This window comes from Chroicocephalus ridibundus, chromosome 7, assembly GCF_963924245.1.
Source record: "Chroicocephalus ridibundus chromosome 7, bChrRid1.1, whole genome shotgun sequence".
Taxonomy (NCBI): domain Eukaryota; kingdom Metazoa; phylum Chordata; class Aves; order Charadriiformes; family Laridae; genus Chroicocephalus; species Chroicocephalus ridibundus.
This window is the reverse complement of record NC_086290.1, coordinates 57720698-57737979: the sequence shown is the minus strand read 5'-3', so window position 1 is coordinate 57737979 and position 17282 is coordinate 57720698. Positions and strand designations below refer to the sequence as shown.

Genomic DNA, 17282 nt, shown 5'->3' with positions numbered 1-17282 from the left:
ATCTTGGTGAGACTTGTCAAGGCCATTAAGGCCTATTAGTGCACTCAGGTCCCTCACAGTTGCAGACAGGAAAGACAATTTAGGGACCTGATGTGACTGAAGAGCAGGGAGGTTTCTTCTCAGTCAGTACCTGGTGTGTGTGTGTATGAGCTCTAGTGCTGACCTGAGGGAAGAAGGGATGGGGTGCAGCCAGGGGAAGGGGAGAATGTGGAACTTTTCAGACTAGACTTCCATCAGCCGAAGAAGCCACAGAGCTGCCCTTGAAGAAGTCATGTAACCAGGCAGTTACAGATGAAAAAGGACCCATCAAAAAATGTGCATGCTTTGGAAAAATGTGACCTCACCTTTCAAGTTTTTCACCTTTCCCAAGTTTTTGCCTAACAGCTTGCATGAGGAAAAATAAACCTCTCTAGATTGAAGGTTAAAGGTAAGTCTGTATATGCCATTTTATCTAGTCTTCAGTCTCATTCTGAAATCTTTAAATGGTGCAAAAACCATAAGCAACCTCTGACATCTGATGCCCGAGTGACTCATTTGGCTGGGCATGTGATTTTGTGGAGCTCATACAAGGTAGTATTAGACTTTGCATATGTGTTTGTAACCTACAAGAGCATTTTCCAGACCCACCACTCAAGCAATTTCCAAATGAAGTCTGTAAATGAAACATCCATTTTGCTGCCCTCTCCCATAAGCAGCTCTGGTTTTTGCTGGGAAGTGCTGTCACTTGTTTGGGTCTGTGTAAGAGCCTAAAGCAGAAGCTCATAAATCATCTTTTCTACTGTGCCACCAAAAATCCTCTACCTTGATGACCTCCCGTCGCCTATCTACAACCCCATCCCATAAGCAGTCATCATACACCTATGAAGAAAAACACTTTCTGGGGAAAAAAGAGCCATCATGTGAAAGAGGTAAGAACTGTGCTTGTACAGGAAAGCTCAGCTTCTGGTGTACAAGCCATGAGGTGGAAAATGAGATCATGTAGTCTCTTGCATTGCATGAGGTTTTGCTAGTCCCTGAAGCCCAGTCAAGCTGCACGCCTTGTTGGGAGGGACGGGTCTGGGTGACCATGCAATTGTTCCAAATGTTACAGGAGCATATGGCAAGAAGTGTTAAAGCCCTCTCCACATCTTCAGCAAGATTCATGCAAGAAAGGGCCGAATTTTGCTTCTAGCTGTGTCTACTAATATTTTTAAGAGAGCTAATTACTGGTAGATACAATTGGGAATTCCTACTTTTACTAGAAAAACATTGCTGTTAAGGAATATGCTCAGCGTGCCTGGACATAGGTGAGATTCCTTATGTCAACTTTGTGTCTACTAAGAGCCTTCTCATCCCAGTTGTTCTATATGAGTGAAGTTTTGCTGGAACAACAAAAAACGCAGGTGGGGAGGAATGTCACATCCCCGCATCATGCAGATGCTAAAGCTTTTTAGTGTAATTTCTGCCCCTCCTGAGGAGGGCAGGATTTGACACCTTGCTTTCAAGGTCTCTTTCTACAAAGACTAAGATGGAAACAGAAAAGAAGTGGCTTGTTACTTCCTCTCAATGTCTGTGGGACTGTGGTGCCAGCAACACTGATGCAAAAGGAAACCATTTTCATTAGTTGTTAAAACAGCAGAAGCTTGTTTTAATTTGGCTGCAACATCCTTCTGACTCCCACGCAGGAAGTATTCACGCAATATTCCACATTGGGAGAATATGTCCAATTCCTAGAAGTCCAAATACAAGAAACTGTAGCCCATTTTAGAAACTATGCTGCTCTTGGATTATAAAAGTGAGAGGCAGTCTGCTTTCATGTGTAACCCTGGGCTACAGTTCCTGAGTTCTTTTCTTGTCTTTGTCCCTAGGCTTTCGACGATCTTTGACAAAACACATCCTTCCAGTGCGTTCCTCACCTGTAAAACAAGGCTAATGGCCACCGGGTGAAATACTAGGTGTCGTTATTTCATGGACAACCTCCTACACATAATAAAGGTACTTCTGAAGGGGGAAATTCATTATTGATGATTTCTAAGTGTGCCTAGGTAAATTTTACTATGAGAAAAATAGCCACTATTCCACTATTTCTGTGCTTTTGCACCAAAGCAAAGGAGTCAAGTGGCTTGTGAAACTGGCCACATCACTGAGACGGAGAGGGCATATTGCATATTCACAAGAGCTTAAGATTGTTTTATTTACACTTTCATTGCTGGGGGCTGTGAAATGGAACAGAATTCTATTTACCAAATACTCTTCCTGGTGCAATAAGTTAGAGGATTTCTCAATTAACACATGGAGCTTATGTATAAAAGACAAGAGGTTAAGCAATGCTGCAGTGCCCAATGGACCATCTGGTGAACATTAGGATTGTCAATAAATCACGAAAGCACCAGTTCATCAAGAAAATTCCATTTCAAACCACTGACAGAAAGAAAAAAAAAAAAAAGGATGGGAAAAAACTCACAAAATTGGTATTTTCATCTTTTATAAAAACAGGAGCATTAAATAACTTTAATCTAATTTCAATTGTTTTATTGGTTCTCTTCTGATGACCACATGGCTTCACATACTGAATGTTTAGCCCTTTGTCTTGCACACAAAACCATTATGAAATAACTTGGTGCATCATGACAGGAGAAGCTCATCTCTTTCCTCTTAGTCTTTCTCCTCACCATGGGTGATAACGTAACAGAGGTTCTTATAGTCAAGATTACCAGAGACGTCTGGAGGGAAAGCAGCAAACATCTGGTTGATCTGCCAGGCAAACAGGAGATAAGTGTTACAAACAGAGGACTGTGGGACAGCAACATGTACTGCTTTTCATTTTCAACCCAGTTCATCTCCCTTCTGCCTTGATCCGTTAACCACTATGGAAAATATTTCCTTAGCTTCAGTAAAACTGAGACAGGAATTAGGACACAACTAGTTAATACAGTCCTGCTAGGATCCCAACAAGTTCCCTGTCAAAAAGAGCTCTCCCTGAAATCCAGGTAAGCCCTGGCCAAATAATCTACTACAGTCTGTACTCCATTCTGTTCTTGCTATGAACCATTTCCACTCACTCTCCTCTTCTGAATATAAAGTCCCTCTAAATTCCTCCCAGCCAGCAGAATCCATGTTCAGTCTCACACAAACCACAAAGTCAGTACCTCATTTCAAAACTCATTTCAGATTTCAAACAAAATAACTCCCACAGAAATGGAAACCAGATCACAGTCCCCACCCAAAGCCACTCGAACTCTAGTAAATCCGTTGCCCAGCTCACCATAGGAAAGAACAGCAAGAGATAGGCCATGCTTACACTTGGATGGAAGTCCAAAGAATCTGTTTGACTTTGATTTAGCCATGGAGCTATTCAGAAGAGATGCTTTGAATTGTTGCTAATTGCGAGAGCTGGCATTGACTTTCTCTCAGTCTGGATTTCAGCTGAATTCATGCATTTAATGAGGGGCAAATACTTATTGCTGAATAGTAGCTGGAGATAGATTCCTATTTTGAGTAAAGGAGAAGGTCCTTACCTCTTCTTGACTGAACCGGTCTGCCTGTGTCATAAGCATTTCTTTGATGCTGTTCAAATAAAACGAAATAACCTGATTAGAGGGTGATAATGGCACATGACAATTCAGATGGCAAGATCCCTCCTGAAGCTGCATGAAAGAAAATCTGTGTGACCGCATAAATTAGAGCTGTTAATCCTTACATGATATTGTAAGAGATTTTCTGTGGGCACCCATCAGTGTCGATGCCTCGCTCTGCCAACATATTTTGCTTTTGTGACATTTTATAGAGGTTTAAAATTGTTTAAGGTTATTACTCTAATGGAAATACAGCAATTTTGTATGCTTATCTTAACCTAAAATGGTAGGGTTTCTCACTTGCTGTTTAAAGTTTGGATCACTTAACAAAACCAAAAGAGAGAATATTTTCTGTAAAATCTGAGGATGAAAGGAACAGAGCATGAAATGCGAAAGGGGACTTGAAAGAGAACTCCAACAGCTATCCCGAATCATCATCTGAGAATCCCTTTATTTGCATGCAGTCATTCCCAGAGGAGGCTGTGAAACTGCATGAGACCTGTTGTATTTCACGGTACAATGTCTTGATCTGGAGTTACAGCACTGTAACAAGGAGCTTATCCCACACACAATCTGCATCCTATGCAATTACATCAAAGAGAATATTTTGGGGACAGACTCTCAGCTGATTTACCCTCTGTTTTCAAACCCATTGTGGGAAGTCAGTTGAGCGTGTAATTTTTTTACCTAAGATTCTAGGTGAATAGAGCTGCCAGGAAGAATGATTACTGTTTCTCGTCTAACCCCTTTCGATAAAATGTCTTTATGCTTCACCCACTTACTCATGTGCTGAGGGCAGTACACGCACAATGTGCTAGAACATCCACCAGTATGATCTCGTTATATCACATAAACATCCCTTTCACTTGCATTACTGATGTCCCCTTCCTGTAGGAGAATTCCTATAGTAATCTCAGAGAGTTTCCATTCACGCTGAAGAGGCAGAGTTGTCTCCTTTAGTTACTACCAAATATATTTATACATTATTAGGATTTTTTCTAGATTGGTAAAACAGACTATGAACCTGTGATAACAGCTGAGCAGTCTGTTGTACAAAAACAAAAGCTGAAACAAGTATAGAAATCTGTTTTATTTTGTAGATTTTAAAAAAGACTGCTTTTTTGAAGACTTTGTTGTGGGGAGAGCAATAGCTCTTATAGAAACAGCCCTTTCTCCTTTTTAAAGTGAATATTTATTTCTTCTTTTTAAAGCGAATATTTAAAACTATTTATAATAGCAATTGTGCCACAGGATAGCAATTGAAAATAATAGCAATGTGTTCCACAGGAGCACTTCTATATGAGCAAAATTCACCTACTGTGGATGCAGGTATTCAGGCAAAATAATAAAGCTTCCCTTTCTGCTCCCACACACCATGCATCTCCAGTGAAGAATGCAGATAGAAGTGTAGTTTTGGTGGCAAAGCTACAACTGTACTTTCTCATATCTCTGACACACATATTTTTTTTCCAGTAAAAGGCTACAACAAAGACACATCCCAATTTGCCTAAGAGGCATGTACACTCTTCTTGTTGATGTCAAGTGCTCGTTTGGAAGGACAGAAAGGGAAAACTGAAAAAAGAAGTTTCTGGGTAATGAATAAGGATCTTACCCACAAGGACAACAGTGAAGGTATCCATGCAGGTTTTGGGAAATACTCTGAAGTCACAAACAGAGCTGAAGCTATTGTATATATTTTTCCTGCATTACTTTACCGTTCTGTTTATTTAGCAAAGCCTTTCTTTGTCTCTTCCTCTCATATTGCTGTTTCTGTTTTCTTATCCTGGCCATTTGTTTTGTGACTGTATTTTTTGAAGCGGAGTTCTCAAATGCTCAGTGGGTGCAAGAGTAGAGAGATCATTCTCATCAGCATAAATTGATTATTGGATATACGTGCACTGGGGCAAACGGCATTAGCAGATGTAAATAGGAAGCGCGATACAGGAAGGAGCTTGGTGAATAGAAGGAAGCACTTGCAGGGATTTTGTCAGATGGCACAAATAAACTTCATCACAAACAGATCTGAATTAAGAAGAGATCTGGGCACTATGTGTCTTCTATTCACATGCTTAAAGTATTTAGGGGAAAAGATCAAATATCTAATTATAATCTTCTGATGCACAGCCCAGTAGGCTCTGGCACACTTATAAGGAAGGAGGACTGAGTTAAGGATTTATGCACATTTTCCATTATTTATTTTATAGGGAAACTAACACTCACAATTTCCAAAGCTAGAGATTATGCACTTTTTTCTTTGTGTATGTTGTTTTCTTTTTTAAAGACTATTTGCGTCTCAAAAAAGAGAAAATCAAAGTCTTCTCAGCAAAAGAGAGTATCTATTTGCCTCGACGTAGGAGTCTAAATGTTATCTCTTGTCCTGGCTGCCATCAGTTCCTTCTACAGTTACAAATACTTTGTTGCATTCCTGTGTTTTCAAAACCTTTTTTTTAAATTATCTGTGAAATCTCTGGGACATTTTTGTTTCCCACTGGGTTTGCCCTTTCTACAGTGCTCTCTTGGAGAAAGCCAGGTGAGTTGAAATGAGCAGCGCTCTACAACTACGATGAGAAACATCCCTCGCTCAGCCAAACTAACCTCCAAAGGTCCCGAATGCATGTAAACTCCCTGGATCCGTTTTCATCTGGTACAAATATGAAAAGTTTTGTTGGCATCAGCATTAGACACAGTTGATGTTGGCCTGACTCACGTTGTCCAATGAATGGCACTTAGGGCTGAATCATGTAACCTTTCCAAAAGCTATGCCAGTTTACACCAGCTGAGAATCCGACCTAAAGCATTTTCCCTTTTTGACATCATGCTATAGGAAGGATTTTATGTGGTGTAATGATGCAGGCAAACAAAGTCTGTCATTGAATTTGGAAGTAAGTTTTAAACTCCTGGAGCTTCTGGAAAGGTTAGAAGACGCCATCCCAGCTACCATCAGATGGACTAAGTGAGTCATTTCCAGACTAGAGGTGAAAACACGCAGAGGGAAGAGACATAAAAATCCCCAGAAGGATGTTAACTCCATGAACATAAAAAGAAGTTCTGATTAAAAGGTCAACATGGATGGTTTTGGAGAGAAACATTCCAGGATTTTTTAATATGGAGAAATATTATTTATTAACATTAACTGTCATATTGAAATGGCTGTATGAGCCAACATAAAAATTATTTCAAAACCTTCAAATGTCTAAATTTTGGAAGCATATGAATAGAAGTTAAACCTCAAAGACATTCACGGAATTGATTTAATGGTTTGTTCTGTAATGATCAACATTACCCTCGGGTCTAATAAGTAAACATTATGCTCTGTTGTGGTGATGAACTAAAACAATTGTCTAATGTTAGCAGTGCAGTGGGGGTGGGGACAAGGTTGACCTTTTCCATCAAGGAAAAATAAAAGTATTTCTCTCTCATCTTAATTTTGGAGTGTGATACTGCATTCCTAATTTGCCCCAAACTCCAACTGGCTTCCAGCATCCAAGGAATGTAGAACTGGACACAGGGTGGCAAGCTGCAGATTTTGTATGCAGTATATTGTTACAGATAGTGGTGGGAAATATAACATTTCATGGGTTTTGTATTATCAGAAAGCTGTATTTCATGGTTGTGATTTCACTACTGTGTGATCTGGCCTATTTGGCAACAGGCTACATTTTATTCTGATTGTTTGAATCTCTTCTGATGTATTTCTCTGACTGTTCTTCCCAAGCTGTTTGGATAATGTTAACCCCCAAAAAATCAGTATGACTGCTAACCCTCTGTTCTTTCTGATTGTTTGCTACATCCACTTGTGTTTTAATTAATTTAGAAGTTCTTAGTGAAAAGACTGCCTCTCTGTTTTTATTTTGCATATTGCTTACCATAATAGGACTCTCATACCCACTGGGAATTAAGTGCCACTGTCACAGAAAAGCATATTGGTAACGGAAGGAAACACTGTACATGAATTTTGTATTTTCAACTAACTTTCACACAACATCAATAATTGCAGATAGTGTCACAGAAAACTTCACCTCAGGGGTTCTAGCAATAGGTTTAGTTTTCATTTACCATATCACAACATTAGCAGAATTCCTTGATGCAAATACAATTTTGTAACTCATGGTTCCCTAATGACCTTCCTATACATACTATGCTTTATAAAATCTACCTGAAATGGCTGTTGCAGTAAAAGTATAGACCCCAAATTCACCAAGGAACTTAAGCATATGCATAAATCTAGGCACATAAAGCATTTCACTGGAGCCATAGGTCAGCCCTCCTCATCTGCTGCCCTGATTTGATATCATTTATCTTATTTACCTGAAGGCCTCCTTACACCATTCTGGCAGCGCAATGAGGGTTTACATTTGTGCAATTAGCACTTAAAGTCCTTTTACACTGCTTCGTTGGTGTAACAGGTTGTAAGTACAAATTAAGTCCTGCCTCCTTATTTAAAAAATAGCCATATTGGCAATAATTGCCATATTATTAATAGTATTTTTTGATTTGGCTCCCAACACATCTAGTGAAAATTTATAGCAAATTATTGTCTAGAAGCAGAAGGCTCAAACAGTAAACTCATAACAAGGAAAAGGTCCTCACTAAATCCATGCCCCAGAGTTAATTAAATTGATCACTTTTTTAAAAAGGGGACTAGCTTTCCCATTTTAGTCAAGCACTCTGAGAGTTAGGCACCAGACATTCATTTTAATTTTACATATGGAGTTAATCTACGAAGAGTCATGTGTTGATTTATATCCAGACCTTCAAAAAAGGCTATCTAATGGCCTACATGTGATTATATTTCCATTGCCTCTTGCAATGTCTGAAGACAATAACATCTCTTTTTGGTATACAAACACATTCATACAATAGTCCAGACTTTTAACTCTGGCTTACAAAGCTAAATGTTTCTCCGCATGACAGTTCCTCTGTCTCTTAAAACCCTGTGAAAAATATGGCTTTTAAGCAGTTCTTTAAACCTGTGCAATTATTATTATTATTATTATTGTTATGATTATTATTCTTTTAAAAGGATTTGAAATAAACTTACTAGTCTGCCTTTATGTGGCCTTTTCCTTCTGGGTCGAAAATCTTAAAAGCATTCAGAATGGTTTCTTCTGGGTCCGTGCCTAAAATTAATGAAATATAATTTAGAAGCCTGGATGTATTTCTATAGCTGCCGAATACTTGCTAAGTAATTGCATTCACTTGAAAACAGTGCAGAATGGAGAATTCTGCTGTTGTAGGTTTGAAGACAAAGGTTCCTTAAGTCGGCAGCATTTGTCATGTCAGATAAACAATAGAGGTGAATAGTTCAATGCTCAGAAGCTTAAAAATAATAACTCATATCTATTCTATGTCTGCAGGAGAGAAAACTTCCAGGAACTGGTCTCCAATATCAGTACCCAGAGGATTAGTGGCTTTCAGAAATGAAAATATAACAAACTGTTTCCATCACTGGCTTCCTTTAATCTTGTACTGTACGTTCCTTGTAAAAACACTTTTTGATGTTACTTGTTCCTCGCTATATAGAGAAGAGGTTATTTCCCTCACTAAAGGAAATGGAGCTCATCATAAAATCAGAATGTCACTGGGAGGCAATGGAAACAGGATGATCAATGTAAAATGGTGATTTGCACTTACATTCTGTAGTGCACTTCCACTTAAGTATCTCTTCATTAAGTGTTACTTATAGAAACTGGATGGTTTAAAGCGCTAGGCTATGGCTCTGAGATTTTACTTCTGCTCTTAGCTGGGCCACAGACTTTTGGTATGACTTTAATTTCCTTGCTCCTCTGTTCCCAGCAGTAAAATGATAGTAATAGTCTTCCTTTTCTTCCATCCTTTATCTGTCCCATCTATTTACGCTGGAAAAAATGTGGGTCAGGGACTAGCTTTCACAGTGCCTTAATCTTGGCTGGGGTTTCTGACTATTCTGTAATACCACAGATTCTGAGTATACTCACTTACAGTCAGTTTCCAAAAACGATAGGCTACATACTCTGTTTCTGACTATTCCCCAGTATTTCAAAATATTACCATAGTCTATGTCATACAAATCATTATTTATAACTGTAGGAAACCAAATTTACAAGCAGGTAGATTGACCCATGGACAAATGAAGCTACTTGGGATGTTGAAATGTTGAAAGCGTGATTAAAAAAGGTAATAACACAAACAATTGCAATTTCAGAGTTCGTTTCAAAGTTTGGCAGAGATAGAACCAGAATAGAACCTAGTCGAGGTTCCCTGCTCTAATGACTACACACGCTCCTGATGCCTGCTTAGTTTTGTTTGTTTAAAAGGTTTCACAAGGATCACTAGTAGGATCTTAGTGGATGTAACAGTGAATAAACCTAAGGCTATACGGCCTCCTTCTTGTCACACACCGGCCATGTGTATTTTTTTGCCAAGCCGAAGGCAATGTATTCAAACTGCAATTAATATATGATCAATACAAAGAGCATTGGTATTTAATGAGTGTTTTGATTGTCTCATGAAGAGAACCATCTTCCAGCTCCGAGGAAAGGTCTGCATTTTAAGTAGTCACCACTGTGTGGGGGATTTTTTTTTCCTTACTGTGTTTTACGTTTTCTACTCTGTCATATCCTTGGACTTTGGCTTTGAAGAGAAGCAATGCAGCAGGCATTCTTTATTGATTAGCTGGTAAATAAAGTGGTTTCTTTGATGTGCGGCATCTCTGTTTTCTGTACAAATTGTATTATTCTGACTCCCTGTAGAAACAGCTCCATGTGGTTGGCATTAACATAAACCGAGTTTTGTTAGCTGTTCATCTGGCATCATAATCTCAATATACAAAGCTAAAGCTCGTCCCAAAAATCCCAGCTTCCCTTTTATGACAGAAATCAATTATAGCACAACAAATTTTACTTAGAAAGCACCTTTCACCAAATTCTCTGAGTGGTACTTAGCTAATAAAGAGTGTTGCAAAATTGCCATATCCACTTCCTCTAGCCCTTTCTCCCTTTCTAATTGCACTACAAAGGCTCTTCATCCCAATTAGTTTTGATTGGGAATGTGCAGTCTTTTGGCTCTGCTTCCTTTGCATGACAAACCCAACCAGAAGGGCATGACAAGCACAGCTGTGATTTTCCCTTCACCAAATGGAAATTAAAAAAACCCTCCTCCTCTGCTAGTAGCCAACAGGAAACCTGCGGACAAGAGGGGTGCGCTTTACCATTCACCTTCCTGTGCTGGCTCTGGTTTTAGGCCACACAATTGGTAGGGCCGGACTCTTTGCCAGCTTCAGCAATCGTAAGAGAGAAGAGGGAAGAGGGGAAAGGAAGAAGAGCTCATTTCCATGCTCTGTGTGATCATAAGCATCACAAATGGACGGGAATGGGTTGCAGGGCACCCCACAAGAAATAGTCGCGTATCCCAGAAGGAAGATTACAGAGAAGGGCATTACCTACTCTGCGAGATGACGTCTGGAATGTAAAAGTGGAGGTACCACTGTGATCAAGACAGATCAATGTCTGGGTAATAAAATCCCCTCCTCAGTGTCAGTCTACAGCCTTCTCCATCACCTCTTACGCTTCCCAGACATGCTGTACTCCTTAGCAATAGTGTATTTCTTTGAGGACTAGCTACATTGATTCTTTCTTTCAGACCTTTATTTTCTGTTCCAAGCCCTTCACTGAAATTGTGCTCAGCAATATAAAGCCAGAGTCCAGCAGCAATATGATAAATGTTTTTAAGAAGATGGGATCAGATTTTTTTGTTCATTTGTTATTATAGCAAACTTCTGGAATGTGCTTGGCTAAGACCAACCTTGCTTTGAAGGTCAAAGCTTTCACGTATCTCTAATGCATATAGGAAAATGACTAGAGGTCTCTCTTGGCCTCACGCTCCCTCTCTTGCTATTTTCTAGCCACTAACAGTATAAGACATATGATTAAACTACTAGCTCCCACAACAAATTTAGTACCCACATTTTATGAACTCCCTACAGCGATCCTTATATATTCTGTAGCAATGGGCAAAATCCCCCTCCCTTATCATTGTAGATCGAATTATTTAAATTTATCCACTCCAATAAGAGTTATTCGGTGAAATCTTCATCCAGTGGCAAAATCACTATTGACCTCAAGTGAAACCAAGGCTGGGCCAGTGGGTTACAACTAATACAGAAAAAGAGGGAAGGCCACGTTGCTCCCTCATGCCCTATAACTGCAAGGATGATGCAGAGGTAATGTTTGCATAATGAGCCAAGGAGTGCAGAAAGCTTTTTTGTAGAAATACTGAAAATACTTTAAGACCAGCTAACACTGGGTGTGATACCACTATAGCATGAGCAACAAACTTCAGCCTAGGAACCTACTGACAGTGAGTAACTCGTCTGCACTGTGCTCCAGGCTGCTGTGATTTCATTACTTTCTGGACCTCAACTTACCACTTTCATGTTAGCTTATGTAAGCTGAAATCACACCTTTGAATTGTCCTCTGGACCGTCCCTTAGCCTTTTCATACTTCAGCTCTGTCTGCAAAAATGGAGATCACTCCTTGCCTTTAAGCATTGTTCTGTGGATACATTATTATAATTTGCAAGGTGCTGAGATATTTCAATGCTGAGGATCTTTGACAGATACCTCTCCAACCCCCCAAAGGTACTTACCTTTCAGCTTTTCCCCAAACATAGTCAGGAAGACAGTGAAGTTAATAGGACCTGGCGCCTCCTTCACCATATCTTCAAGCTCTTCATTCTTGACATTCAAACGACCTGCAGCAGAGATCATTTTTCATAATAAATCACAAATTGTGTTTCAAAAAACGATCCCCATTCATCTCCTCCCACTGGGGAGCTCAGGGCTCTGTGCAACTTTGCTAATAACATGGTAGAACGCAACTCCAGAATACCCCAGCGTAAAACAAATTGGCAGAGCTGGCTCTAAGATCAAAGGGTGACTGAAGGAGTACGAAGGATAAATAATACAGACGTGGCCAGCAGTGGACGAAAGAAGGGGCACTTCCAAATAAACTGTTTTTCTTTTTCATTTTTGTTTCTTTTACCTCAGGTGAAATACAGGCCCACTGATATTAATATAGCAGAGTTCAAAGTGACTGAAGAGAATCCAAGGTCTCAGTCTTTGTCCTCCTCTATATTGAGATGCCTTTCTGAGTAGAGAGCAGATGGATGAGTTGAGTAGTCATACCCCTTCGCCATCCTTGTGCAGTCCTATTGATGAGAATTTAGACCCTGGCAACCCTACTCACATTGAGTAGTAATTTGCTGTGACTGTGCTTTATAGGCATTGAAGGGCTTCACTGGAGAGGAAAGATACCAGAACTTGGCCTTAAGAAATAAATATTTCAGGGTAACAGTAGCTACAGGCCAAAGTTTGCAAACCTCATTGTCACAACAAAGAGTTCAGGAGCTTCTGCTCTTTGCACTGACTCTGCTGGCGTCTGATTCCACCCCAGGGAGCACTAAAGATTCTTATCAAACTCTTTTTAATAAGATCCAGATGGCAAAAGCCCAAATGCCTACATCACTGTTCAAGCCTCAAATGTTGCAACAAGGATACAACTCCAGGTTTGGGATCATGAGCATTTTAATTTTTCCTTTCCTTGGGAAGACTTACTTTAATCTGCTTGATATTATCAGGATTGTGATGTGCATGGAATGGACAATACCTAATCTCATGACATGTACATTCCACCCCACATAAATGCACAACAGCACAGAACCTCACATGAAGTCCTCCTCCTTTTGTGTGGGCAGAGGGGCAGCGAGTCCATGATAACAACATTAATTGGTAGATATTGCATGGCTCCTAGATGAAAAAGGTGCAGCCTGTGAAGCCTGGATTCAGAGGCAAATCAGAAATGCCTGGCATGGACCCCTGCTTGGGTGGGCTTTTTATGGAACAGTTGCAGGGGAGGGATCAGTGCCGTTGGAGAGCTGCCAGCTGCGCAGCTCTGTTGCACCCGCCAGTGAGTCCCAGAGAGACCTTCATTGCGCTCCTGAAAGAGGCTGCTCGGGAGACTTCCCAGCTGGAGCTATGTAGAAAGATAGCAACTACCATAAAGAAGATCAAGCTGAACAGGCTTCCTTTTGCTGCCTGTGTATCCCACTGTAATTCTAGTACAAACTTTTCTTATGTGCTTGAAATTTAAACTGTATTTCTTTTAAGTATTTAACCATTACTACCAGTTTACCTAGTGCAGCAAATGTGTCTCGCAAGTCGGCTTTGTCAATAAAGCCATCCCTGTTCTGATCCATGATGGTAAAAGCCTGTTGGAAGAAAAAGGAAAATTTATTGCCATTGCCACGTTGCACAGGACAGTGCTACAATCACTCCTGCCGGTCCAGGGGGCTGTTGTATTCACGCTGTAAAGAGGAATATTTAACTTCCTTTGATTCATCCACATCATTGCACTTCCCTCACTTTCAACACATTACTGTATCTTGGCAAGGGGCTTAATTAAACCCACCCAAACTTCTTCTTACTAAATTAATGCTCAGTGCAGCATGTAGCTGGGCTGAAGCCAACACTGGCAGCTCCAGCCATTCAGGCCTTAACCCATAAAAGTTTGAAATAGGGAGGCTTTAGTTAGGGGGGATTTAGTCAGTGGTTACTCTGTGTGTTCTGTACCTTTCCCATACCTCATGCCTTTGTGCAGCTATCATATCCTGTCAAACATTTAAATACTGTAGATCAAGCTAAAGTCATTTTCTTCTGGGCCTCAAAATGATCCTTCACACAGAGACAGCTGAATTTTCAAAAGTACAGAGAAATGGAGGTTTCATAGCATTATTTATTCAAAGCTTGTTTCCCTTTCCAGTAAACTGTACCCTTCAGACTGTACACTGGGCTCTGACTGACCTTGATGTGCTGACCTTAAATACTTCTTGTCAGGCAAAATTTAACTTTTGATAGAAAAAAAACCAGTTCTTTTTCTGTTTTCAGCCAACGCAGAATTTATGTACTCTAGCCATTACTTACCAAGCCAGCTAATGGCCTATCTATTTATTTACCTATTTGCATGTCTGTCTATTTGCTGCCATCACACTTTTAATGTTTTATTGATTTTGAAAGATTTTAATGACCTGAAATTCCCCTGGTCATACTATGAGGAATATTAGTAGAACCGGGCATGTCTCTGAAGCTGGTTATCTGTCCGGCATGCACATCCATATGAGAGTGTATCTTTACAATGACCAGGAATTATTCTTACTTCAGTATTATTATGAAAGATAGCATTCTCCTGAGAACACAGCTACTCCCTTGCAGATACAGTAACTTGCAAAGTTTTAAAGTCTACTGCTCTACAGGGTGCACATCTTTCCATGACGGTATTATATCAACATATCTTCACGTAGTTTTACCTCCAGTTTCCCACAAAGCCCCACTGCTCACATTCCCTTTTGCCCATGTGATTGCTTGCAGCATGCATGTTCATAACCCTTCATTTACCTGCCAAACCATCACCTAATAAAAAATTAAGCCCAGCTTTCTAGAGCTGCCTTCCCTCCTTTTGGAGGGGCTTGCTTTAAACACTGATCCCCACAATCTGGAAGCAAAACAGAAGAAAATATGAAGAGTAAAGCAGAGCCCAGCAAGCTCACAGAAGACAGGAAGAGCGTTAGGTATGTGTTGTAATGGGTGAACTTAAAATAATGTAATAACAGCAATGCTGAAACATTTTCTGGTGAGCTGTTGAAATATCTAGATAAAAATACTCTGATCAAAACCAGCTTTTCAGCAATACTTGTCCCAAGTATGCAGTCTTTAAATACAGCATGGTCTTGGTTTTCACTGGACCTCTCCACTGCCTCATGCTTTTGCCATTATTCTGCCACCATCATCCCAGAAAAGCTGCTAGTATTATCTTATTTAGAGCAGGTCAAATACAGCATTTCTTCTTTTTGATGGTATGTCTTCAAACAGTAGTCTGCAGAGAAAATAAAACTAGAGGTTCACATAATATGGAGAAGAGTTGGGAAAAGAGTATTAAACGTGTTCCCGTTAACTGTGGGGAAAAAGTTACTGGTTTCAATTGGTTTACCTGGGCCATATTCACAATCCTTTGCACGGGTTTTCAGTCGCATTCACCACTGAGCTTTACTGCTAGGAATCCTCATGAAAAGTAAAGTTGAAAGCCAACGCACAACATGAAACTGTAGCTATTTATCACATTTGAAATTGCTCGAAGATGGGAGTTAGCAAAAAATGGGGAAAAAATGAATAACTTAAAATGACAAACCAGTGCAAAATGTGATGACCTCACAGACATTCTAGAATGTCCACTCAGAAAAAGAGCATAAACTCATCAAACAAATTATCTGCCTTTAATATGCTTCAGCTTTTACGCCAGACGGATAGATTTGCCTCCTCACAGGTAACTGGTCAAAGAATCTACAATGCCTGGTAATACCAAATCCTTTGGGAGCTAGAAGATGCTTACTTTGTTAATCTCAACATGTTGTTTTGGTTTATTTGCATTTATGGAGAAAGTTGGCTGAGGGCTTCTCGGTATTTTTATTTCTAGTTTGTGGGCAGTATTAGAAGGGCACAGAAGAATATTTTCTATTGCTATTGTAGAACAGTCCACTAATTAAAGCCCTGGTTCAATAAGGCATCTCTATTCAGAAACTCAAGCATGTAAGACTATTCTTATTTAAAATACCACTTAAACTTAACTTTAAACATGTGCTCAAGTGTTTTCCTGAATCAGGGCTAAAGTGGATGGGATGATAATTTTCCTTTATTTTGGGGTGGGGGCTTGAGGGCTTTTCAAATAAGTCTAGAACTTGAAACAGGAGAGTGAGGGAGGGACAGAATGAAGGAAAGAAAGAATGAAAGAAAGAATGAAGGAAAGAACAAACAAACACACAAGGAAAATGATATATCAGCCAAAACCACAGAGATGATTCAGAAAACAACTGTGTGTTCTATTAAAGCAGATGGAGAATTGAATGAGGATTACAAACAAAACCTATGTTATTCATTAGCAAAGACAGGAGACTACAGAGAACAGCAGAACAGTGACCAACCTCTTTGAACTCCTGGATCTGGGTTTGTTCAAACATAGAGAATACATTGGAACCACCTTCTATCTTCTTCTTTGCCTTTTTTGGAGCCTGTAATACAAATAAGAAGATCAAATATGTGTTACTTTGTCTGTTAAGCATCATGAACACAAATTCCATCTTTAACAGAAGGTAAAATATATACAGTCAACTAATACAAGAGGATTGTTATGACAAAGTTTTTAATTCAGTCATATATATACATATATATATATATAAAAATATATAAATGGGATAAAAAATGCTGCTTTAGTAGCAGATGAATCTCTCACTGAGGCTTTTTGCCCTTCCCTTGCTCTGGCCTGGAACCTGACAGCTCAGATAAACAAGAACAGCTTGTCACTGTGCTGCCTTAAAAGAAGGTGAGGGATCCAAAGTGTAACTCTGAACATCACAGCTGGTCCACTGCTTGTTTCCCCGTGGAACTGCCTGTTCCTAGGGTAGAGTCACCTACGCCAGGCCATTTGACGCAGGAGAGTTCTGCACTGGCTTTGCAGAGCTTTGTATTACAGGAGGAGTCTTGCTCAGAGACGAAAGCTAAAATTCCCAACCTGCTATTAAGAAATACAAGCAATTCAGGTGAGTGGGTACAGGGGCCCCTTCCCAGTTCCCGCGCAGGGACAGGCAGCCAGACGCGAAACGAGGCCCTGCATGAAGACTCAGTTGAGGAGCTACGAAGGACA

The 17282-nt window shown here is 39.9% G+C and overlaps 1 protein-coding gene across 3 annotated transcripts in view; it reads right to left on the bottom strand.

Annotated features, from left to right (window-relative positions):
• Positions 1–2217: 2217 nt before the first annotated feature.
• Positions 2218–17282, bottom strand: part of MYL10 (myosin light chain 10) — a 32832-nt gene continuing 17767 nt past the window's right edge. For 2 of the 3 annotated variants that reach the window (XM_063341423.1, XM_063341421.1), the window contains 6 exons: positions 16564–16650; positions 13725–13800; positions 12181–12285; positions 8596–8674; positions 3498–3546; positions 2218–2733 (listed from right to left, as the gene is read on the bottom strand). In XM_063341423.1, coding sequence (XP_063197493.1) covers positions 2635–2733; positions 3498–3546; positions 8596–8674; positions 12181–12285; positions 13725–13800; positions 16564–16599 — 444 coding nt within the window. In that variant the 5' untranslated portion in view covers positions 16600–16650 and the 3' untranslated portion in view covers positions 2218–2634. The remainder of the gene's footprint in view (positions 2734–3497; positions 3547–8595; positions 8675–12180; positions 12286–13724; positions 13801–16563; positions 16651–17282) is intronic. The other variant, XM_063341422.1, reaches the window with a different exon arrangement.